This window comes from Octodon degus, unplaced genomic scaffold (genome assembly GCF_000260255.1).
Source record: "Octodon degus isolate 3935 unplaced genomic scaffold, OctDeg1.0 scaffold00035, whole genome shotgun sequence".
Taxonomy (NCBI): domain Eukaryota; kingdom Metazoa; phylum Chordata; class Mammalia; order Rodentia; family Octodontidae; genus Octodon; species Octodon degus.
The window spans coordinates 6,434,109-6,457,090 of record NW_004524611.1 but is presented as its reverse complement, the minus strand read 5'-3'; the positions used below and the strand labels follow the sequence as shown (position 1 = coordinate 6,457,090).

General features: G+C 53.3%; 2 protein-coding genes across 5 annotated transcripts; one reads left to right on the top strand and one right to left on the bottom strand.

Annotated features, from left to right (window-relative positions):
• The first annotated feature begins 573 nt into the window (after positions 1 to 573).
• Dbnl (drebrin like) lies at positions 574 to 11,652 on the top strand. 4 transcript variants are annotated; one of them, XM_023714569.1, is made up of 13 exons: positions 574 to 750; positions 4,416 to 4,471; positions 6,053 to 6,165; positions 7,122 to 7,196; positions 8,207 to 8,353; positions 8,781 to 8,858; positions 9,007 to 9,158; positions 9,286 to 9,337; positions 9,603 to 9,684; positions 9,882 to 9,977; positions 10,072 to 10,184; positions 10,486 to 10,591; positions 10,752 to 10,885. In XM_023714569.1, the coding sequence occupies exons 1-13, from the start codon at positions 668 to 670 to the stop codon at positions 10,838 to 10,840; spliced, it is 1,242 nt and encodes a 413-aa protein (XP_023570337.1). In that variant the 5' UTR covers positions 574 to 667; the 3' UTR covers positions 10,841 to 10,885. The 4 variants fall into 4 exon arrangements, with proteins under 4 accessions (XP_023570337.1, XP_004630449.1, XP_004630450.1 ...); XM_004630392.3 differs by lacking the exon at positions 10,752 to 10,885 and adding an exon at positions 10,914 to 11,652 and having other exon boundaries at positions 583 to 750; XM_004630393.3 differs by lacking the exon at positions 10,752 to 10,885 and adding an exon at positions 10,914 to 11,652 and having other exon boundaries at positions 584 to 750; positions 9,289 to 9,337.
• A 712-nt stretch (positions 11,653 to 12,364) lies between these two features.
• Pgam2 (phosphoglycerate mutase 2) lies at positions 12,365 to 14,449 on the bottom strand. The gene is made up of 3 exons (XM_004630388.2): positions 13,979 to 14,449; positions 13,693 to 13,873; positions 12,365 to 12,567 (listed from the first exon to the last, which is right to left on the bottom strand). Exons 1-3 carry the CDS (start codon positions 14,390 to 14,392, stop codon positions 12,401 to 12,403), a joined length of 762 nt encoding a protein of 253 aa, XP_004630445.1. The 5' UTR covers positions 14,393 to 14,449; the 3' UTR covers positions 12,365 to 12,400.
• Positions 14,450 to 22,982: the final 8,533 nt, after the last annotated feature.

The window sequence follows — 22,982 nt, the reverse complement described above, 5'->3', positions numbered from 1 at the left end:
TTGTTTCCCGATGGCCAAGAAGGAAGTGGTTCTGTCTTGGTCCCTTTCCCTTCAGGTAGGCCTGAAGATGAAAGTACGGCCCCTTTTGTGGATGGAAAGAACTGGCGTTCTCCGTAAGGGAGTGGATGGAGGCAAGATGGGCCTCTTCCTGGCGGGGCAGCCATCCCCATGTGGAAGTGACAGCGGGTGCAGGCTGTCTTGTGACCTCCACTACCTGGCCTCAAACTGCTCAGGGGAAAAAAATACAAATGAGGGCAAAGAAGCGCAGAAGTAACGGTGCGACCTCACTAGCATTCATTTATTTGTGTATTCATAAAGCGTGCATAGATCTGGCTTCTGATGAGGGTGCACAACACGCCCGGAGGATCCCGTCCGGAGGACTCGTAAAACTGAGATCTCTCGAAAAAGTGCTTTAACTGTGACAACTGAAACAGAACCTGCGAGCGCCGAGAACCTCGACCCCGGGAGGCAACGCTGGAGCGCGGGGCCAGCACCGGTTGGCCCTAAGACCCGCTGACCGCCAGCCTCTAGTCGCGCTTCCGGCCTCCGGGGCGGGGCTTCCGATCGTCAGAGGCCAAGCTTCCGGCCCCGGGGCGGGGCTTCCGGCCGTCGGGGAGACCGGCCCGGGAGCTGCGGCAGCTGCAGCTCGGGGACTGCAGGGCGGACCATGGCGGCGAACCTGAGCCGGAACGGGCCGGCGCTGCAGGAGGCCTACGGGCTGGTGGTCGACGAGAAATCCCCGACGGACTGGTGGGCCGCGGGCGGGGAAGGTTGGGGGAGAAGGGGTAAGGGGTGCACGGGTCTGGGGCTGCTTGCCTTCCCGCCCTGTACCAGCTAGCTGCGGACCCGCCCTGGTCGCCGCGCCCGGCGGGGCTCCGGGTAGGATGTTCGGCCAGCTGGTGCCTGCCGGCCTCGCCAGGTTTTTTCAGTCCCCGACTTCCCTAGAGAAAGGGTCCTCCGCAGCCCCCAGTCCAGAACTCGGAGAACGTCCCCTTCCAGGCGGGGCTGCGTTCGGGGAAGGGCCTTTGCTGGCGTCCCGACCCCCGGCTGGGGACAGGAGCTTGTCCTGGAGGCTGACAAAGGGCCCAGGGAGCAGCGTCCCTTGTTCACCGTGAATATGGGCATAAGGACCTCGTTTTCTCTTTTTTGTGTCCGAGTCACGGGAAGGTAAGAGTAGGATGCGGGCCACCTGTTCGGGAAAAAGGTTTCATCTTCCCTTCCCCAGCCCCGGACGTCTTCTAGGCTGTCCGTCAGGGTGTAGGTCTTACCGTGCAGCTACTGGAGCTTGCAGTAGCGGGAGCCTGGATATAAGTTTCTGGGGTAACCCTGGGCAGCACCCACACAGATCAGTTTTCTGCAGCAGGCTGGCCGTATATGGTAATTCTCTTTCACTTTCCCAATGATTAAATCGTTTGTTTTCACTGACCAGTTTTCAGCACTTCCATTTCTAAGAAATGTGCTGAGTAGGGTAGAGTGATGGGACCAACCCTGGGGAAGGAAAAGGACTCCCGGGGGTGGCGCTGTGGAGGGACCACCCTGTGGCCAGCGCCAGGGCCGACTCTGTGGCGCCTGCCCCTCTAGTAGGTCCTCCTGGGCCCTTTTCCTGCGGCCCAGCAAGGCTCTGCCGCTGTGATCAGCCAACTCCCTTCGGGTGCTTTCTTGTCTGCTCTACACCTCCTTGGCATCTCAGTCTTCCTAGAAACCTCTGCTGGTTCAGCGCTTCCTGCGGCCACCTGGACTGGGGCTGACTTGCTGTCTCCCTCCTGAGGATGCTGAGCTCTCTTACCATACTCATTGCCCAACAACCATGCCACCCTCACCCTCTCACCACCCCCAGGCTCCTGCAGCTCTGCGGGATTCCTGCTCTGCCCCTGGCCTGCACCTCATTGTCACAGCCATTTGATGTAGTTACTCAGCAGTGTTTGGCAGGTCCCCACTCACTCACTGCGAAGTATCTGGACCATCTCACTTCCCGGCCCATAGCTCTGCAGCGACTTCCTGTTGCACTTTAAATAAACCCCAGACTTCTCGCTCTACGTCTGACTTGCCAGGCATGGCCCTGTTTCCACTGCCCCTCCTGCTTACCACACTGTAGCCACACCTGTTTGCCACCCCTCTCCGCCATCTTTCTCTTCCTCAAACTTGTGAGCTGGTTCCTCTTCAGAGTCCTTCCCCTTGCTGCTTCCTCTGCCTGGAGCACACTTCTGTCACACAGGTGGCCCCCCAGCCTTCACAGCTCTGCTCTGAAGTCGCCTTCCTGGTTCCGGGGAGTCCAGGCTCCAGTCACTGTCCCCTGTTCCCATTTCATATCCTTCAGATGTGTACTGTACATCTGCTGGCAGTTCCCCTGGGATTCCTTGTCACCTTTGTCTCTTCCCAGAAGGGGTATAGTAGGCCCTGCCTCTGTCCCCAGTCCCTGGTATGGAGTTGTTACATGTAGTCAGTACTCAAATGAAGGCTGGACTGGCCATACAGAAAAAGTAGAGAACATTAAAAGAGGAGGATGTGGCCTCCAATTTGGGGAAGGGTTTCACACAGTGCAAGGAGCATTGCACAAAGCTTGAGGCCACAGCCTCAGCACGCCATCTTAGATCTATCTGTAGCCCTCTCCCCGCAGACCTTGGCATGATTTATTCTCATGCGGCTCATATGTCACTTCATGTGCCTGCTCCACAAGACATTAGCTTTAGGTGTGTGTTCCTTCTGTCCTGTTAGAAGGTCAGTTCCCTGGGCGGGGCCTTTCATAGCTGCTTACCTGTCCCCATAAACAGGTTCTCAGCACTCATATTTGGAAAGAGTGATAAGGTGTGTTTTCTCATGCTGACCTCAAAGAAGGGTGGCACTCCTTGAAAGGCGGAAATGAGCCTCTGAACTGGGAACATGAAGATGGGTAAAGTAGAGCCCTGGGGCCTGGCATGAAGTTGAGGTGTAGGCAGCAGGCACTGAGTTTGGCCTTAACCACCAGACCCCTTCTGAGGAGAGCCAAGCTACCAGCTGCTGTCCCCTGCTGCTTGTGCCAGTCCCCATGCCACAGCAGCTAGGGTTTGTGGCTATCAGTAGCAAAGGGCTTTCCTCCAGAGAGCTCGAGCAACAGGCTGAACATCTGCTTCCGATATGAATGGTGGTGAACCTTCTAGAGCTTTCAAACTGCATCATTCATGCCACGCATTTGCTACCGCAGCCCTCCATCTTTCTCCTAGTCCTGTGGTCTTGTTTTTGAGGGCATCTCCCTCTGAATTCTGATTCCTCTTCTGGGAAGCAGCAGCTCTTTCTTTGTAGGCTGTCCATACTTACTGACCAGCTCTAATATTTTTGGTCTTTTGGGGGCATACACACTGCCCGGTGGCATCAGCAAGTCCCTTACCCCAAAACTTTGATCCAGCCCATCTCTAACTGGGAGGTCACAAGGTGCTTCAGTGAGAGTTGGTGGTGGCAGGTTTGCTCACTGTGGGAGCCTCATGCATAGCATACCTCTTGGAGACCACCTCTTCTGGAATGTTCTTTTTCATTTTTTTCATCTTTTAAGACAGGGTCTCACTATACATTTCAGGTCAGGCTGGTCTTGAACTCACTATGTAGACGAGGCTGCCCTCAAACTCTCGGCAATCCTCCTGCCTCAGCCCACCCCCTCCCCCAAGTGTTGGGATTATAAGTGTGCACCACCATGCCTGGCAGCACTTCTGGAATGTTCTTGAGTGACCTTTATTCTGGTTGAAGACCTTTCCATGGCTCAGATTTAATGATGTTTACTCTATTTCCTTACCACCACTGGAGCATTTATTTATTTATTTATTTATTTTTGGCAGAACCAGGGATTGAACTCAGATCCTTGCGTTTGCCAGTCAAACGCTTATCCTACTGAGCCATCTCCCTGGCCCCTGGAGCATATATTTATAAGGCAAAATCTTTTCTAGAGTCTCACAAATAGTTCTTATAGGAGGGCCAGCAACATAGCTTGGTGGTAGAGTGCTTTCCTAGCATGGGCAAAGCCCTGGGTTCCATCCGTAATACTGCAAAAAGGGAGGGAGGAATAAAAGGCTTAGAGGTGGCCCCGTAGGGTACCTAGGTGTCTCCACTTCCTCCACCTTAGGGGTGCTTTTGGTTCAGGCCTATGTTTTATCTTTTCAAATTCCTACAACTGGCAGCTAGGTGGGCAGCTCACACGTGACTATGTAGAAGGTCCCTACAAAACTCCACAACTTACATTTTCCTCTAAATGGTTGTGTGCTCCCCATCATCGCCGTTTGTCCCTCCCTGCTCACTTGCCCCAGAGTAGTCAGCTGTGGAGCATCCACCAGAACCTGCCCCGCAAGTCCCAGCAGGGCAGGGCAGGGCAGGACAGAGCCAGGCCTGTGTCTGCTGCCCTGTAGCCGGCAGAGCCTCCAGCCCCTGACCCAGCTTGTGTTTTGTTTCAGGGCTCTGTTTACCTATGAGGGCAACAGCAATGACATCCGCGTGGCTGGCACTGGGGGTGAGTGTGGCCCAAGTGGGCTCGGCACCAGGAGGTGGCAAGCAGCAAGAAGGGGAGAGTGTGTTGAGGGTTACTGGTCCCTGTCATCTGGCTTTTAGCCACTGTAGCAGGACAAAGGGGACTCGGGAAGGCAGACAACTGCTCCATGTGGCTCAACTCTGATGTTACCTCCCTTAGGAGGGCAGGTGACTCCGTGTCACAGCCCACACCAGGGTCCCCTGGCTGTCTGTTGGATGTAGACTGGCACCAGGCAGGCTGGTGGCCAGAGCCCTGGATAGCACAGGCCGGTGCCAGCAAGCTGTGGGTTTCAGGTATTTGTGAGTGAAGCACACATTCTGTTCCAATCTCCTGACCTGGGCACGGGGCAGTGCTGCTGCCTTCCAGGGTAAGCAGCCAGCCTTGCGCAGCGCATGGGCAGCCTGCATTTCAGGCCACAGCTGGAGGGTGCCAGTCTTAAAGCTGGTACAGGTGGGGAAGGCCCATAGTCATGTCCTGTCCCAGCCAAGGGCAAGTGCACACAGGGCCCCTGGGCAGAGGCTGTGGCCCTGCAGGTGGCCATAGGGACTCTATTTGGGGTTCTGGGGGGTGTGGCTCCCAGCTCCTGGGCACCACTGGGCAGAGACTAGAAGGTAGGTGGAGCCAGAGATGCTGGCGTGACCTGCACCAGCTGGTTCTCCTAGTTCTCCACAGGCTGAAGGGCACGCCTGGCCTACCTGATTCCGCATCCCGAGCAGGAGCTGGTGTTTTTGTTCCATGGACGCCTAGAACGTTCTCTGCTTGGCCAGACAAGTGGGGTTTTGCTGCTGCTTTTGCTAGAGCGCCCAGGCTGCTGCGTGCTCTCCTCCCAGCCTCGGCTTCTTTCTAGAAGGGTTCCAGTGGATGATCCTCTCATGTGATACAGTGACTCCCTGCCAACTGCAGGGCTCAGCAGTCTGAGTCTCCTGCTCTTGCCCTGATGGAGCCATGCTAGGTTCTGCTGCGTGTACAGCGTGTTGATGGCCCAGGGCCTGTGCGCCCATAGCTCCCTCCTGCCTGCCCCTTGTAGCAGGGAGGCCTGGGGGCACAGCCCATGGCACGGGAGAGTGATGTCAGCTGTGGGACACTGAAGGGTCCAGCCCCCAGAGTGGCCCTGATGCCTGGAGGACATGTGTGTCCAGGGCTCTTCGTGGATTCCAGGTGACAGCCCAGCTGGTGTGGAGAGCCATTTGCAAGTCTGCTATCTGGTCTACCGTGGAAATAGCATTTATTTTCTGTTTCCACATCAATTTGGGGGTTTGGAAGAGTGGTTTTTAAACTAGAGTGGCTAAAATGTCACCTAAGGGGCCTGACAGCAAATCAAATTCCTGGTTCCCGCCCCCTCTGCTTGCTGTGCCTGGCTGAGATGGGACCCAGGAGTCTGATTTCATTGTTTGCCACCCTGGGGATGCACAGGGCCTTGGGCATCACGGGGAGGTGCTCTGCCACCACAGGTGCCCGCCGCAGGGTGGTTCTGAGGTAGGTGCAGCGAGAAGCCCTGGTAGGAAGGTGGTGGTGTCCAGACAGGTGGGGCGGGGCCACACCAACTCTTCTGTGACTCTGCAGATGGTGGCCTGGAGGAGCTGGTGGAAGAGCTCAACAGCGGGAAGGTGATGTACGCCTTCTGCAGGGTGAAGGACCCCAACTCTGGCCTGCCCAAGTTTGTCCTCATTAACTGGGTACGTGGACCTGTCCTGGCTTGCACGACCAGGGAGAGTCCCATGTCTTTTCCTGCTTTGACACGACTTCAGGAACAGTGTTTGACTGCTTAACTTAGTAAATAACACCTCTGAGCTTGGAATTGAGACGAAGAGTGATCTAAAGAAGAACTGGTGTTAAAGCTAGGCATGGAGGGCTAGTGAGATAGCTCAGTGGACTAAGCGCCTGCCAGGGGGTGGGGTTCGATCCCTGGCAACCCTTGCTGCGCTGTCCTTGCTCCCAGGCATACTGAGCCAGTGACCAAGTCCGGGCATGGTGGCATGCATCTATAATCCCAGAGCTTGGGAGGCTGAAAACTGGAGGATGACTACAAGTTCAAGTTGTGTAGTGAGACTTTGAACACACACAAAAAAGCCAGGCATGGCTGTGTATGCCTGTGATCTCAGCACTTGGGAGGCTGAAGCAGGAGAATTACCTGTGCTGGGATATATATATATATATATATATATATATATATATATATATAGTTAATTAAAGGCCAACCTGAACTACATAGCTAGGCCTTCTCTCAAAAAAATCAAAGAAACAAAAAGAATAACTGCTATTACTACACAGAATTCACCCTCAAGCCCAGAATTAGTCCTGCAGAAAGGAGTAAAAATGGTCATGGGAAGTTTCTGCCCCATTCCTTGGGTTAGGGTACAGAGGGCCTGGCGGGCTGTAGGGTCAGGGAACCCACGGAGCACAAGGAGCTGGGAAGCATGAGAAAACGTCCCCCAGTGGATACCAGCAGTTCCACTGTCCCAGAGCAGCTTGGAGGTGGGAAGGGGCTGCCTCTGATTCCACTGGGAGAGTAGCTCTTGTCTTGGGAGGGTTTCTCTTGGGGGAGATGTGAGGCTGCTGAGTCTGTAAACTTGTAGAAGGAGATGTGGCTTGGGAGGAGGCCTGTGTCATACCTGGTATGCTTGTGTCACAGACAGGCGAGGGTGTGAATGATGTGCGGAAGGGAGCATGCGCCAACCATGTCAGCACCATGGCCAACTTCCTCAAGGTGAGAGCTGAGGCCTTCCTGCTGCCTGCTGGGGTGGGGGTGTGTGTGTGAGCAGTCAGATACCCCAGGCCCCACGGCACGGGGGAGCAGGGATCGGGAGCGAGCCCATAGCACAGGCGTGCCCTGGTCCCCAGGCTCAGCAGGCGCACGGGAGGCAGGGAGGTGTCCCAGCAGGATGTCCTCAGCAGCAGTTGAAGGGCCTTGCTGGAGCTGATCCAAGGCCAGGCCCCGGTTTGGTCTTTGTCTGTCTGTCTGTCTGTCTGTCTGTCTGTCTGTCTGTCTGTCTTGTCAGACAAGACAAAACTGTGAGGACTTGGAGAAAGGACTGAGTCCCTATTCCACCACCCTGATGTGCGTCCTTTGGGTTTCTGTCCAGTGTCCCTCCACAAGTGTTCGCGCCAGGGGTCTCACAGCGGCACAGGGGTTTCATTTCAAAAGCATTTTTGTCGAAAGTCATCTGTAGCTTACTGGTCAGGTGCCTTTGTCACTGCCGGGTGACTCTGCTGCTGGCTTCTGCTACTGGCTTTAGATAACCTCCATTTTCTATCTAGTAGCTGGCAGGTAGGCTTCTGGGCTTCTTGTCATGGAGTTTTTCGTTTTTGGTTCATTTGCTTCCTGAATTGAACCCAAGGCCCCCCCTCATGCTAGGTGTGTGCCCCACCACTGAGCCACACCCCCTGAGGCTTCCAGCTTCCTTAGGAACAGGGCATGAGGTCCCTCCCTGTCTGTGTCTCTGGAGGGAATAAATGATTTGTTTTTTGTAAGAAATGCTTGTTGCCAGGTGGCCCCTTCAATAATGTGCCTTGATGGAAAGGAGGCCTTTTGCATGGCTGCCAGGGTGGCTGCTCAGCCACGGCAGGGACTGTGTCACACAAGGCAGGGTCTGGTTCCCAGCAGCCAGACAGGCACCCCAGGGCTGTAGCACGGGGTGCCATGCTGTGTGGACAAAGGAGTCAGGCCTGTCTTCCCTGGCTTACAAAGCTATCTTCTGAACACCACTCCTTCTGCAGGGTGCCCACGTGACCATCAATGCACGGGCTGAGGAGGATGTGGAGCCCGAGTGCATCATGGAGAAGGTGGCCAAGGCCTCCGGGGCCAACTACAGCTTCCACAAGGAGAGCAGCCGCTTCCAGGACACAGGCCCGCAGGCCCCGGTGGTGAGTGCTGCCACATGTCACTGGTCCTCCTGCCTTCCTGGTTTCCACAGATGGGGACCCAAGCCTGGTTGATTGTACCAGGTGTCCTAGAGCCCTGTCTGGGCCCAGTTACTTGGGGCAGGGAAGCTATGACTTACCACACAGTCAGGACCTGGGCAGGCCCTGACATTGGCCATGTGGCGTAATTCCAGAGTGTCAGAGCTGACTCCAGACTCAAAGCCCTTCTGAGTGCAGGGAGATACCTGTTGGTCTACAGGCCTGGCTCAGGCTGGAGCCAGCAGCCAGGAAGCACAGTATGGGCATGTAGAGCCACCTGGCTCAGAGCCACCAGGCCCCAGGAACCTGCAGATGGGGCCCTTTCTGCTCTGGGGTCTGGGTCTGGGCCTAGCCCTCCCCACTGACCTTAGTTTGCACTCTGTACCCACAGGGCTCTGTGTACCAGAAGACCAATGCCATGTCTGAGATCAAGCGGGTTGGCAAAGACAGCTTCTGGGCTAAAGCTGAGGTGAGTGCCAGGGCTTAGCCAGGCTGTGTGCACTGGCCCAGCTGAGTCAGTCACAGGGCAGGTGAGCTCAAGGATGTGGTGTCTCCCGTGATCTTGGTCCTGTGAGGCCATGGGGTAGTGTGGGCTGACTGGGCTGTGGTCCCTGCAGAAAGAGGAGGAGAACCGGCGGCTGGAGGAGAAGCGCCGGGCTGAGGAGGAGCAGCGGAGGCTGGAGCAGGAGCGCAGGGAGCGGGAGCTGCAGGAGGCCGCCCGCCGTGAGCAGCGCTACCAGGAGCAGCATAGCGGGGCAGGGCCCCAGAGGTGAGCTGCCCTATGCCTGCCTGGGCAGGCGGCCAGCCTGGGGCTGCCTTGAGTGTCTGGTGCTCGCTTATTCCATCAAGGCAGGGGGACTGAGCGCCTCAACTGTCCTCACCCTGGCCCTTCCCAGCAGGACTTGTGAGCAACCACAGGAAGTAGCTTCGAGGAACAGAGAGGAACGGGTGAGTCTGGGCAGTGTCTCTCGGGCTGGATCTCATGTGTCTGGACACGTGTCACATCTTGGATCAGCACTCAACCCACATCCATGCAGCAAACCCGGGGTGCACATGGGTACATCAGAGGTGCTGGTGGGCAGGACAGCTGGGGGCCTTGTCCAGTGAGGCCTGGTGGGTCCCTTGGCTCCCAGACCACCCAGCCTGCAGGTCTGCCCTCTGGGTTGGCAGCAGGGAGGTGAGAAGCTCACTGCTCTTTTACCGTGTTCCCCAGGAGTCAGCCTCACACCCACGGGAGATTTTCAGGCAGAAGGAGCGGGCTATGTCCACCACCTCTATGTCCAGTGCACAGCCAGGTAGGACCCTGCTCTGGGTTCCGCCAGGAGGGAGGGGTGAGGCAAGCCTCGAGTCCCTGAGCCGGCCCTCAGGGCAGTGATGTGTGTTGGGGGATGACAAGAGACAAGTGAGCTGATGGTGCAGCTCACCCCCTGATGCCTGTGCCCAAGTGGGTGCAGACAGCACGTGGGTTTCTGAAGCGGATGCGATTTTGCAGGCAAGCTCAGGAGCCCCTTCCTGCAGAAGCAGCTCACGCAGCCAGAGATGTCGTTTGGCAGAGAGCCCGCTCCTACTGCCACAAGACCCACAGCAGGCAAGGCACTTGTCACCATGGGGCCCTGGGAGGGACAGCACTGGAAAGGGAGGTGGCAGGAAGGTGGGGCAGACATGCTGTGTCCCCCAAGCAGATGTCTGTGAGGAGCCGACGCCTAGCAGCCCTCCACATAGGACACAGGAGGAAGAGGAAACCACATATGAGGAGCCCCCGGCGCAGGAGACCCTCTATGAGGAGCCACCGCTGGTGGGTTCCCACAGCAGGGACAGTGAGGGGCCACAGGCCTGAGTTTTCTGTGGCACACTGCAGGGTTGAGGGCCTTAGGGTTCTCATTACAAGAGCACAGTGGTAAGTCCTGTGGACCAGCACCCGGGTAGTAGTTGTGGTCCATGCGTGGAGGGATTTGTACACTTTTGACTTGGAGAGGTGACAATGCTGTGGTCATGTCCGAGCAGTGGTGCCCTCAGTGCCACAGAGCCCTCTATACCTGAGCCTGAGCTGGTGTGAGGCCGAAGCCCAGGGTGACATCTCCTCTTGCTCCCAACAGGTAGAACAGCAAGGCGCTGGCTCTCAGCATGTTGACCACTACCTGCAGGGTCAGGGGCTCAGCGGGCAGGGGCTGTGTGCCCGGGCACTGTATGACTACCAGGCAGGTGAGCATGGATCACAGGTCCCAAGGGTGGGGCAAAAGAGCCGGGTCCCTCAGGATCAGCACTGGGGACTGGGGCAGGAGGATGAGGTGGAGGTGAGTTGGGGATGGAAGGCCGTCTGCAGCAGTGGTGACCCTGGCTCTGGGCTCCCCCCATGGCCCAGGCAGACACTGTGCCACCTGTCCCATCCTTGTGGAGCCTCCCTGGGTGCTGCCTGGAAGGCCATGGCTTGGCAACAGTGGGGACCTGTAGGATGGGGGTATCAGCAGGGGACATTTCCAGAGCACAGTTCCTAGTACAGCCCCTGGCCTTGCCCTCCCTGCAGCTGACGACACAGAGATCTCCTTTGACCCTGAGAACCTCATCACGGGCATCGAGGTGATCGATGAAGGCTGGTGGCGTGGCTTCGGGCCTGATGGCCACTTCGGCATGTTCCCTGCCAACTATGTGGAGCTCATTGAGTGAGAGGAGGCCAGTCCCCACCCCTGCCCAGCTGAGGCTTCCTGGTGACAGGGAGAGGAGGCCTGAGAGCTAACGCTGGGCATGGGCAGGACGGGACTGAGGAGGCCGAGGCCTCAGGACACCCGCTGCCTGGGCGCTCAGGCTGCGTCATCCAGAAGCAGCAGTAACCAGTGATCCACACACGCACCTACAGCCTCCAGGTCACCTGCCTGCCTGGCCCTGGGCCCAGAGGAGGCCAAGCCAAGCACATCTGTGGCCACTCCCGGGGGACCCCTGCCCGGGGACAGTGACCACCAGTAACCATCACTTGAGTGGGGGCACCTGGAGGCTGCCTTCCTACTTGCCTTTTATCCTTTCTCTCTGGCCTTTAAGGCGTGGTGGCTACCTTTGTTAGGATGACCCTTGGGAACAGTGGGCCCAGACAGTTGCCTTTAGTGGGGTGTGCAACCAAAGGCTGAGTGGACCGTGACTGCATGAGCAGGGAGGCAGCCTCACCGGAGTCTGCCCTGCTGCGCTCCATTTCTCTGTCCCTGTGCCGTGGGAAGTGGTAGTGGAAAGACCCGGCTCCCACCTTGGGTGTGTGAAAAATCAAAAAGACACAGCGTGGTGTCCCGTGTGATTCACTCCACGTCTGCTGGCCCCAGTGTGCACCTCAGCTGGTATTGGATCGGGAAAGGAACCTGGTGGCCCACGCCTGCTGCCTCCTGCCTTCTGTTCCGACCCATCCAACTGTCAGAGGAACAAATCTAGGAATTGCAGTGCAGTCCCCAGGCCCCGTCTCAGGCCCTCCCTGCCATAGTCTGAATAAGCCTGTGTGGAAATAGACCCACCTGGGAGCCGCATGCCCCTAGGGCCCAGGAGGTGTCCTCATGGGGCATGAGCGTGCATACATGGGTCGTGGGGTTGGGTTGGGTCGGGTGGGCAGGTGGTGTGCACACACAGGTGCCCTCGCGCTTCTGGCCAGTGAGCCATGGAAGAGGCACAGATCTCAGGAGGTGACCACAGTCAGTCTCCGTACCAGTGTGTCATAGGGATCATTGGACCCACTTGTGCCAGGTGGCAGTCAAGCTCAGCCCCTCCTCATGCTGCTGCCTGCCAGGGTTCTCCCAACACTGGAGGCCCTGTGAGTTTGGGCTGTCTCTCATCTGTCCCCACAAGCAGGTGGGGCACTGGCTGTGTGTTAGGGCTGAGTCAGCCCAGCAGCCAGGGAGGTCCCTGGGCTGCTGCCCTGGTGATGGGAATGCTGGGACCCCCAATTCAAAGCGCAAGCTGGACAGCCAATTACCCCAGCATGCTTGGCCCCTGGGCCTCAAGGCAGTGTGCAGAGATGTTTTATTGCCTGCTCCACCCTCATTTGGCCTTGCCCTGGGCAGCCACAGCCTCCATGGCCTTCCGCACCGTCTCCTCATCTCCCAGGAAGCGCATGGGCTTGGTGGGCTTCAGCTCCTGGTCCAGCTCGTACACGATGGGGATCCCCGTGGGCAGGTTCAGCTCCATGATGGCCTGGTCCGACATCCCTACACCAGGGAGCAGCAGCCTTAGCCACCTGGCCACACGGTGGGTATGACGCCTCTGTGGGCCCCAGGGCTGCCCCTGGTGGTGCCAACAGTCCCTGGGGCAAGGCTACAGTGATGGCCTAGAGGTCAGGAAGACCGAGTGGCCTACAGAAATAGCCAGGGCTGCTCCAGCCCTCGCCCTCAGCAGCCGTGACCTACGCTGGTGCTGCCTGGGTCTGGGCTCCGCGTGAAGTGGCTGGGTCAGGAGGGATATTAGCCACTCTGTTTCCAAATTCTGAGCAGAGGAGCCGTGGAAATCTGACCCGCCTGCCCCAGCACCCCTGCCCCAGAATAGCAGCTCAACCTTTGCTGTTGGCTCCCTCCTGCCCTTCTCAAGCAGGAGACCTTGGGAATGTTCCCTGGAGAGTCGGGAGCACCCCACTCCCTCTGCAGTCATACTTGCCATTATGCCTTTCCTCAGAAGAGGGTGGAGTGTTGGGCTTACCCCAGGCTCCCAGCCAGATCCCCAGGGTCTCCCTGTCAGTCCCCTGGGACAGGTTCAGGGCACCCCTTTCTCACTGGAGTCCAGCAAGTGTGAAGGGCACTTGAGCCGATCCGGACAGCCCTGTATTTGAGCACCAGCACAGGACGCTGTCCTTTGGGGTGCACTCTGTGGCCCCAAGGCCCGTCCTTCAGTGAGTGCATCTTGTTCTTTAGTGGTAGCTCCCACTTTAAACCAGGAGTCCTCAGCTGCTGCATAGTTTTGCACCTCTCTGCCTGTTAGCTCTGCCTAGAGGAGGTGTGGGGAGCAGGACTCCACACTGAGAGGCAGGAAGTATAGGGAGGAGCCCTACAAGCCCCGCAGTGGCCCCTGCATGTCTCACAGCATGACAGGATGCAGAGCCTGGGTGTCCTTGGGCTGGGTGCCACCTTCTGCCTACCCCACTTTGCTCAGCTCAACAGCCAGGCACTGTCTCCAGCAGCGTGCCACGCAGGGAGCAGTAAGACAGATCTGCATCTTAAATGATCTCAGCCTGTTCAGGCCTGGCCCTTGCTCAGCTCCCCTGAAGAGCTGTGGAGGGGGCTGTGTAGAGCAGAGGTTGAGCAGCAGCCCCCCTGCCCGGCACATGGCCAAGGTGGGCTTACCTTCCAGGTGCTTGACGATGCCCCGCAGGCTGTTGCCATGGGCCGCGATAAGCACCCGCTTGCCGGCCTTGATCTGGGGGGTGATCTGCTCATTCCAGAAGGGCAGGGCCCGGGCGATGGTGTCCTTGAGGCTCTCACAGGTAGGCAGCTCCCCTGCCTTCAGCCCAGCGTAACGCCGGTCCTGGGGGGCATGGGGACACTGCCATCTCCTGCCTGGACACCAAGCCCCCTTGTGTCCCCTGGACTCCCAACCCTGGGGCTCCCCAGAGCCCTCCCAGAAGCCCACCTTGCTGATGGAGTTGTAGTAGGGGTGCTTCTCATCCATAGGGGGCGGTGGGATGTCAAAGGAGCGCCTCCAGATCTTCACCTGCTCCTCGCCATGCTTGGCAGCCGTCTCTGCCTTGTTGAGGCCCGTGAGGCCACCATAGTGCCGCTCATTGAGGCGCCAGGTGCGCACCACGGGCAGCCACATTTGGTCTGTGCCATCCAGGATGGTCCAGAGGGTGCGGATAGCCCGCTTCAGCACCGATGTGTAGCAGATGTCAAACTCCATCTTGGCTTCCTTAATGGCGAGGGCTCCCCGCTTGGCCTCCTCAGCCCCCTTCTCACTCAGCTCCGCGTCAAACCACCCACAGAAGCGGTTCTCCTGGTTCCAGGAACTCTCGCCGTGGCGGACCATCACCACACGATGGGTGGCCATGCTGGTGGGGGATTGGGGCTCAGACAGGGACGGCCACCTCCTTCACACCACAGCTTTATATACGCCCAGCCCTAGCCCCAGCCCCCACCCCCACCAACTGCCAATCAGCATTCTGAGAGGGCCAGGCAGGGCAAGTGGCCAGTAGGAGCAGAACTGTGGGGGGTGGGGTACAGGCCAGAAGCAGGACTTAAAAATAGCCACACAACCACCGGCTGGCCTGGGCTCAGGTGACATGGCCATAACCAGCTGGTATCCAGGGGGTTGCCCAGGGCCAGGATGAAGGGCAGAAGTCAGGCCTGGGGGAGAGGGGCTGACAGTGTGAGGGCTCCCTGGGAAAGTCGAGGCTCTCTGGCCATATTGGCCCTGCAGCGCCAGGGCAGAGGCATGAAAAGAATCACAGCCCCTCTTCCAGTCACTCTGGTATAAGGTTTGAACCCAGAGCCTTGTGCATGCTAGGTGGGGGCACTGCCACTAAGCTACAGCCTTAGTCCTTCCGATTTTTACTTTGAGATAGGGTCTTGGCAAGTGTCCAGGTCGGGCTCAGACTTGCCAAGCTCTGCTTCAGCTTCCCAGAATGTTAGATTACAGTTGTGCTTTTCTGGGTCACTTTTTTGTTGTTGTTGTTGTTGTTGTTGTTATTGTTTGCTTTTGGTTTTTTGAGACAGGGTCTCACTATGTGGTTTAGTCTGACCTTGAAGGTACTGTGTAGCCTAGGCTGGCCTGGAACTCCTGACTGCTGAGATTATAGGCATGCGCTACCACACCTGCCCTCCCTGACTAGCACAGTGTGGAGGGGAGCCCGGGTATGTACATGTGCCCACTGTGCAAGTCTATTGATAAGAACTTGTGTATGGCTACAGCACACGTCTTGTCTTGTGTGCGTGTAGGCATGCACATGTGACCTGTGCCCACAAGTGTGTATGTGGAGATGTTTGTGACACGTGTCCTCATCCATGGTGTTGCCCTGGCCATCGTGGTGGGACACATGGCAGGGTGTCCTCTAGCATCCAGTCCTCACTAGGAGCCTGCAGCAGGTCAGGTGGGGCCCAGGCCTGCTGTGTTCAGGGCTGGGAATGCCAGGCACAGGCAGAGTGCAGCGGCTGCTGGCAACCAGGGGAAGCCTTGGCCTGGCTGCAAGGTGCTGCTGTCCACAGCTGCCAGGCATCCGCAGCAGAGCTGGGAGAAGGTCCTGCGAGCTGAGGTCCACATACCTCCTGCGGGCTCTCTTCCTGTCCTGAGTGGAAACACAGCTGCTGGAGACGCTGTCTACTTTCTGTTCCCGGAGCGCACTGGGAGCCGGCTCACTGGCCCAACTGTGACTGGGCCCAGCAGGAGAACGATGCCGGGGCAGGCAGCTGCCAGGGTGTAGACAGCTGCTTCCTGGAGGGGCACAAGGAGGGACAACCCCAAGAGCACATTTAGATGGAAATGGCAGGACATAAAGGAACCCATGGCAGCAAGCCCTCCTGGACCTCTCCAGGTTGCAGAGCCAGCAAGGACCAGAGCTGTGGATGGGGCACACAGCAGAGGTGGCTCTGTGTCTTTTTTTTTTTTTTTTTTTTCCGGAAACGGGGATTGAACTCAGACCCTTGCACATGCCAGAGAAGTGCTTGTTCTATTGCGCCGTCTCTCCAGCCCCCGCTCTGTGTCTTGAAGGGAAGGGGTATGCACCACCCAACGTGAAGTGTGGCATTTTATCCTTGTGCACCTGCACAGGCAGCAGGCCTTGGGCTCCCTGAGGAAGCCATGGTGCTGGTCAGGTAGGAATGGGGCGCAGGGCTGGCAGGGTGTAGGAGGGGAGGGGGCACTGCCAGGCTGGGACCTGCTGGCCTGGTTGCAACTGTGTGGTGTTGGGGAGGCACAGGTGGGGGGAGACCCAGCCTCACTCTGGCCACAACCTGACAAGCATTCTGCTCATGGGGAGCAGAGCTAAGAGCAAGGGAAGCAACGTCCCGGCTGAGGGGGCCTGGCTCGCCCCAAGCGCGATCGTCAAATCTGGACCAATGGGAGAGAAAGGCCGGCCACTCAGGTCCCCACGCAGTGGGCAGGCTCCTGTTCTGGTGGTGGCTAGCGTGGATATGGAGGCAGCCCGAGGCTTGAGCTATACCCTCTGTGACCTAAAAGTCCCTGAGAGCAGTTGGAGAAAATTGACACACTTCTGTCGGGGAACAACTGTCAGTTTGTCACCAGAATCCATGGGGGCCAGAAGGAAGTGGAACCACAGGTGTGACCTGCTGAAATAAAAGAAATGTACCCAACAATCTTTCTTTTTTGCTTTTTTCTTTTTCTTTCTTTTCTTTTCTTTTCTTTTCTTTTCTTTTCTTTTTTTTCTTTTCTTTTCTTTCTTTTCTTTTTTTTTCACTACTGGAGATCAAACTCAGGGCCTTGCACTTGCCATGCAGGTGCTTATGCTGCTGAGCTATCTCCCCGGCCCTGCACCCAACAATCTATATCTGGAGAAGACTGGAAGGTAAAGTGGATTTTCTCACATGAAGGCCAAGGCCAGGCCCCCGAGTACCACCTAGCACTGCCACCCTGCATCTTTGGGGGACCTGAACCTTAGCTCAACTCAGGTTCTTACTGTGTTGCCCAGGCTGGTCTCAAACTCTTGGGTTTAAGGATTCCTCCTGCCTCAGCCTCCCAAGTAGCTGGTACTACACATCTGTGTAGTTTTACGCTTCTGTGTCTGGTTTTATAAAGGAAAAATTTAACTTGTAAAATTTAAGACTTATAAAATCTATACTCTGAAATTATAAAACATCATTAATCTTCAGAAGCCGGCAGGGTGGTACAAACCTGTAATCCTAGTGCTCAGGAAGCTGACAGGAGGGTCACCATGAGTGAGGCCATCCTGGACTAATTTAAGACCTTTATTAACAGGTGCTTGCAGTTTGTTGACTTTTCTGAAAAAATCAAGTTGTAAACTTTTATTACAAATTAAAAATGAAGTTCTTAAAAATCTCAACTTGACCAGATATGAAACAATTTAAAAACCTTTAAAGGTGTATTGAGAAAAACCAGGCTTTTTTTAAAAAAACATGTTTGTCATCACCAAAAAGAGACGTCTTTAGGTAAAAATAGTAACCCCATGCTGCATAGATAATGCAGATAGTTCTAGTTATCTGGTCAACGGGCAAAAAGCAAGCACTTAAGGGCTTCAGTTCCAATCTTATGTTCATTTCTTTTTTCTCTTTCTTTCTTTCTTTCTTTCTTTCTTTCTTTCTTTCTTTCTTTCTTTCTTTCTTTCTTTCTTTCTTTTTTTTTTTTTTTTTTCAGAACCGGGGATTGAACTCAGGCTCTCTTGCACTTGCCAGGCAAGTGCTTATTCCGCTGAGCTATCTCCCCAACCCCTTTTGTTCATTTCTTATTGCTGGAATTTTCTATTCGTTTCTTTCTTGCTGGATGACTAAACCAGATGATGGTAGAAATGTTAAGCCGGCTTTTACTCAGCCCCGCCCTGCTCCAAAGAACTTCTCCAAGATTCAGTGTTCAGACACTGGACTATAGCAACATAAAGAAAAGGAGGGACATGGGTCCCTGAGACCCAGGGAGGGTCTGAAGTGAGAATTGAGGTCCATGGGGACAGTGAAGGGAAACGTCAACGAAGCACCTTCTCCCTGAGCCAGGACTCCCTGTGTGTGAGGCGTGGCTCGAGCCTGCAGCTGCACGGGGACTACTGGAGACCCAGGCGTCTCCCTGGGGAAATGCACCAGTGGACAGCAGTGGCTGCAGCAGACTGCGGTGACAGGGAAGATGTTTGGGTTCAGGCATCCCCCAGGAGAGGGCGGCTGGCCAGGAGCCACCTTGGAGAGGGGCCAGCTGCTCAGAGCAGCTGCTGGCTCGATCTAGCAGCTCTGTGTTGGGCCAGGGAGCCAGTAAGAGCCAGCAGGAGGAACGTGGGCTGCTGAGGCTGAACGGGTTTGGTTTCAGCCTTGTGGACAGAAACCAGCCTGAACTTTGCTGGAACTGAGGATGGTGCAGCTTGCTGGGATTACCTGTTACCCCACATAAAGGTACTGCTGGCTTCCTGGGCTTAATCAGCTCAGATCTGGATCGTGTCTGCCCATGTCGTCTACCAGTGGCAACAGAGACACACCTTGAAGTGGACTTTTTAATTTTTTCATTTGATACATGTTTTTATATGAGTATGAACATTGTTTCTAGGGTTTTTTTTTTTTTTTTTTTTTTTTTTGGTTACTGTTCTTTATTTCTTGCTTCTCTCTTTCACTCCTGTCTTCTTCACCAATTTCCCAAAGTTTGTGTGAATTTCCTTTGTCATTCCATCTCGCTTCTAATCTTTTCCTCTTCTATTTCTCTATTTTTTCCCCTAACTCCTGTTAAGTTTTCTCCTTTGAGGGTAAAATTACCATTTTGGGACTTGTTTACTGCACACAATTTTCTAGTTCATTTTAGATTTTGTTATATCCTGACAAATCTAGTTCATATGGTTAAAGATGGCAAATGAATAGTTGTATCAGTCTGTCATTTTCTGGGCTGTTTGATGCTATTGTTATTCTGATTGTATTATTTTAGCTAAAGTGACATAATTGTTCTAGCCAATTGTTCTTCCTGAGATACCAAGACTGAGATTGACTAAGGGTCATAAAAAAATACTATAGGTCAGTGCCAAAAAAACTGGGGCTGGGGTAAACAGGCAGCAACTTATCCCCATTAAATTGAGCAGGCAGGATCTTGCAACAGATTCAAAACCCAAAAGCCAGCTAGACCCAGAAGGTATCTCTGGAAGTAGTCACTTCCTAAGGATTCTAAATACTAGCAATAAAGCTACTCACCATAGGCAATTAAAATAAAAAGAAAGAAGAGGCCACTTAAGATGCAGACTTCACTGACCTTCTCAGACCAAAAAGCTACAACTCTTGTTGCACAGGTCCTGCTTTACCTTGGTCTTATCCATCCAGTAGAAAAGTATGAAGACGAAATATAGGAAGTAAAGCCATGCTGTTATGTTGAGCTGTGGGGGACTCAGGTCAATAATTTCTGACATTGCCAGTTAAACAGAAGACCCAATGCTATTATGGGCTACTGGACTCTTTTAGAATATTTTGCTGAGTTTACACACCTATAATATTCAATAAAGGAACTTAGAAAAAATGGGGTATACTGATGAATGTCCATTTTGTATCTGTGTATTCAAAGTGGTTGGGATAGATATATAGTTGCATTCTCTTAATGAATAGAATGATTTGTTCTAATGGTGTTTGTAAATAGGATCTCAAATCTGCATCTTGTACAGCAATTAACCACTAAGAAGAATATATGCAGTGTGTTATTTGTTGAAACTGTACTTCCAATTTGATTTGAAACTGTCTCATTGCTGTTTATCAATAAAATTTTGGAAAATAAATAAATAAATAAATAAATTTTAAAAAAATTAAAAAAAAAGAAAAAGATGCAGACTGATGTGGAGGACTACCTGAGCAGCTCTCCTTAAAAGAAGAGTGATTGTCTCCATTGCGTCTGAGCCTGACCCTATTTCCTTGTACTGATATGTACAGAGCTGGCCAGGACTTCTCGTTACCTTTTCAAGTGGCCTTAAGCAATGTATATTGGTCTAGCTGAGGTGCTGGTGGTACTTTTTGAAGATGGCATGCAGGTTTCCCTGAAAACCCACACCTGCTGCTCTCCAGTATGAGCTGGGTCAAGACAGGACAAAGAGCCAGTGTTCCATGCTGTCAGCTGGGATTGAGCCTCGTGATAGAGGTTATGACTTCCTGGGGCTTGAAAGATTACACATTAGAGCCAAAGCACCAGACCCCCGAAACATCAGATAGTATCTCAACAGCATAATGCAAATTACTTTCTCTGCATATGGAAAAGGTAAATGTAGGCCACCTACCTAGCCTGGCACATAGTACTCACCTACTTCACACAATTCTCTTCTTCAAGCCACTCCTCCTCTGTTGAATAAAACCCAGGTGCTAGGCCTGGGTCAGTTTCTTTGTTCTGGAAAGCCATCTTCATGGCTGGACTTAGGGCCCCTGGGCTCCCCAATAATTATAAATAAGTTTTAGTGTCTTTACTTTCACTGTAGGTTGCACTGGGAATGGTAGATTGGAATTAACTTGGTGGGATTCCAATAACGTATCTTTGGGATTACAAATACTGACTTCTTGGACTGAGACGAGAGCCTGGAGGGATCTCCCACAGACTGAGACTTCCAGCTCACCAAAGGCAAACCCGGGGCAATGAGGTGGAACAATCCAAAAGCAACCCACCTAGAGTCTCTTGATGAGGTAACAGAAGAAACAAGGCAGATAAATGAGGCTCTAGAAAAAGCCAAATCAAAATAGTTTCTCAGATAATTACAGAGATGATGTCCATAATGAGAGTCATGCTTAGTAACTGCAGAGCGGATGCAGAAAAAAGAGGAGCTTAGGAAAATGATGGAAACAATGAATGCCCAACATAGGAAAGAAATGGAATCTATGAAAGAGATTCAAACAGATATCCAGGAGGTTAAAAATTGTACTGAAACTGTACACAGCATAATCAGCCAATAGAAGGACAGGCTCTCAGATATAGAATATAGGATTGTGGTTAGCAATTATGTAAAGAAAGATTTCTTAAAAATATCAAGGTACCATGAGAAATCATTCTAGTAGTTGCTAGATGATGTGAGGAAGAATAACATAACATTGGCTGGAGTTGATGAAAAAGCACAAGACAGCACAAATGATATAAAAAACCTGTTTACAAATGTCATAGCAGAAAACTTCCCTGGCAAGGAAAAAGAATGTGACATACAGTGACAAAAGAATGTGACATACAGACATAAGTGGGGCACATATGACTCAAATTAGCCATAATAATAATTAAAAAAAATCTATAGCAAGGCATACAATATCAAGATTCTAAAAATTTAACACAAGAACAGAATCTTAAAATCTGTTAGAGAAGGGCCAGTGAGATAGCTCAGTGGACTAAGCACCTGCTTAGGCAAGCGCAGGGACTGGGGTTCAATCCCTGGCATCACATGCTGTGCTGGCCCTGCCCCTGGGGTGTGCTGAGCTGCGGCTGAGTCTGGGCATGGTGGTGCATGCCTGTAATCCCAGCGCTGGGGAGGCTGAAAACAGGAGGATTACTACTAGTCCTATCTGTGTAGTGAGACCCTGTAGACCCTGTACTAAATACATAAAAAAAAAAAATCTAAAGAAAGCCTATCAGAATCAAAGTACACTTCTCAACACAAACCCTTAAGTCAAAGACAGGTTTGAGTATAGTATTTCAAGCCCTAAAAGAAACCAGGCACCCAACCCAGATTGATATACCCCACAAATCTATCTCTCAAAATTGGTGGAGAAATAAGGTACTTCCATGACAAAGAACACCTGAGGAAATTAATGAAGACCAAACCTGCACTCTAAAATGTTTTGAGGGGCTGGCGAGATGGCTCAGTGGTCTAAAGCACCTACTTAGAACAGGCACAGGGACCACGGTTCAATCCCCCAGCACCACATGCCAGCCAGCCCCGCCCCCTGGTGGGCTGAGCTGGCCACACACACACACACACACACACACACACACACACAAATAAAATTTAAAAAAAATAAAGTATACTGGAAATTAAGGAACACAATGGAATCAGTCCTGTGAGGGAAATTTATAGCAGTGAATACCCATACCAGGAAAAGAGTAAGCACAAATAAAGAACCTACTGTTGAATCTCAAGCTTTTAGAAATAAGGAGAGCAAGACAAGTCCGAAGCTTGTACAAAAAAGGAAAGTATGAAGATCAGAGCAGAAATTAATGCAATGGAGACTAAGAAAACAACGCAGGGGGCTGGGGAGATAGCTGAGTAGAATAAGCACTTGGCAGGCAAGCGCAGGGTCCTGAGTTCAATCCCCAGTAATGGAAAAAAAAAAAAAGAAAAAGAAAAAAGAAAATGCAAAGAATCAATGAATTGAAGATTTGGTTTTTTTTAAAGATTAAAATTGACCAGCCCCCCTCTGGGCTTAGGCCTCCTCACACAGACATGGCTAAGCGCACCAAGGTCGGCCTTGTCGGTAAACACAGGACTCACTGTGGTGCCTCACTCCAGAAAATGGGGAAGAAGACTGAAATCAGCCAGCACGCCAAGTACACCTGCTCCTTGAATGGCAAGACGGAGATGAAGAGGCGGGCCTGGGGCTCTGGCCCTGTGGCTCCTGCATGGAAGCCGCGGCTGGTGGCGCCTGGACCTACAGGACCACTTCTGCGGTCACAGTCAAGTCAGCCGTCAGGGGACTGAAGGAACTGAAAGAGCAGTAGAAGCTCTTACTATTCGAGACATCCCGAGCCTGTAATAAATGGGTTGATGTATGTAGAAAAAAATCCTGGCTAACCCTTATCCAACCTTATAAAGAAAAAGAAGACTCAAATCTACACAATTAGGAATGAAAAGGGTGAAATCACGGCGGACCTTTCAGAAACCCAGAAGATCATCTTACACCTACTTTGAAAACTTCATATATATATATATATATATATATATATATATATATAATCTTTTTTGGTCTTTTAAGATAGTCTTGCTATGCTGTTTAGGCTGGCCTTGAACTCACAGTGATCCTCCTGCCTCAGCCTCCCAAGT

What these genes read in the sequence shown, in the direction of transcription:
- Dbnl (XM_004630392.3), top strand. Translation starts at nt 668, where the DNA reads ATGGCGGCGAACCTGAGCCGGAACGGGCCGGCGCTGCAGGAGGCCTAC. An exon ending in AGCGGGGCAGGGCCCCAGAG is followed by an intron (nt 9,159 to 9,285) that starts GTGAGCTGCCCT and finishes GGCCCTTCCCAG; the next exon opens with CAGGACTTGTGAGCAACCAC. An exon ending in CGAGGAACAGAGAGGAACGG is followed by an intron (nt 9,338 to 9,602) that starts GTGAGTCTGGGC and finishes CGTGTTCCCCAG; the next exon opens with GAGTCAGCCTCACACCCACG.
- Pgam2 (XM_004630388.2), bottom strand. Translation starts at nt 14,392, where the DNA reads ATGGCCACCCATCGTGTGGTGATGGTCCGCCACGGCGAGAGTTCCTGG. An exon ending in ACTACAACTCCATCAGCAAG is followed by an intron (nt 13,874 to 13,978) that starts GTGGGCTTCTGG and finishes CATGCCCCCCAG; the next exon opens with GACCGGCGTTACGCTGGGCT. An exon ending in CATCGTCAAGCACCTGGAAG is followed by an intron (nt 12,568 to 13,692) that starts GTAAGCCCACCT and finishes TCCCTGGTGTAG; the next exon opens with GGATGTCGGACCAGGCCATC.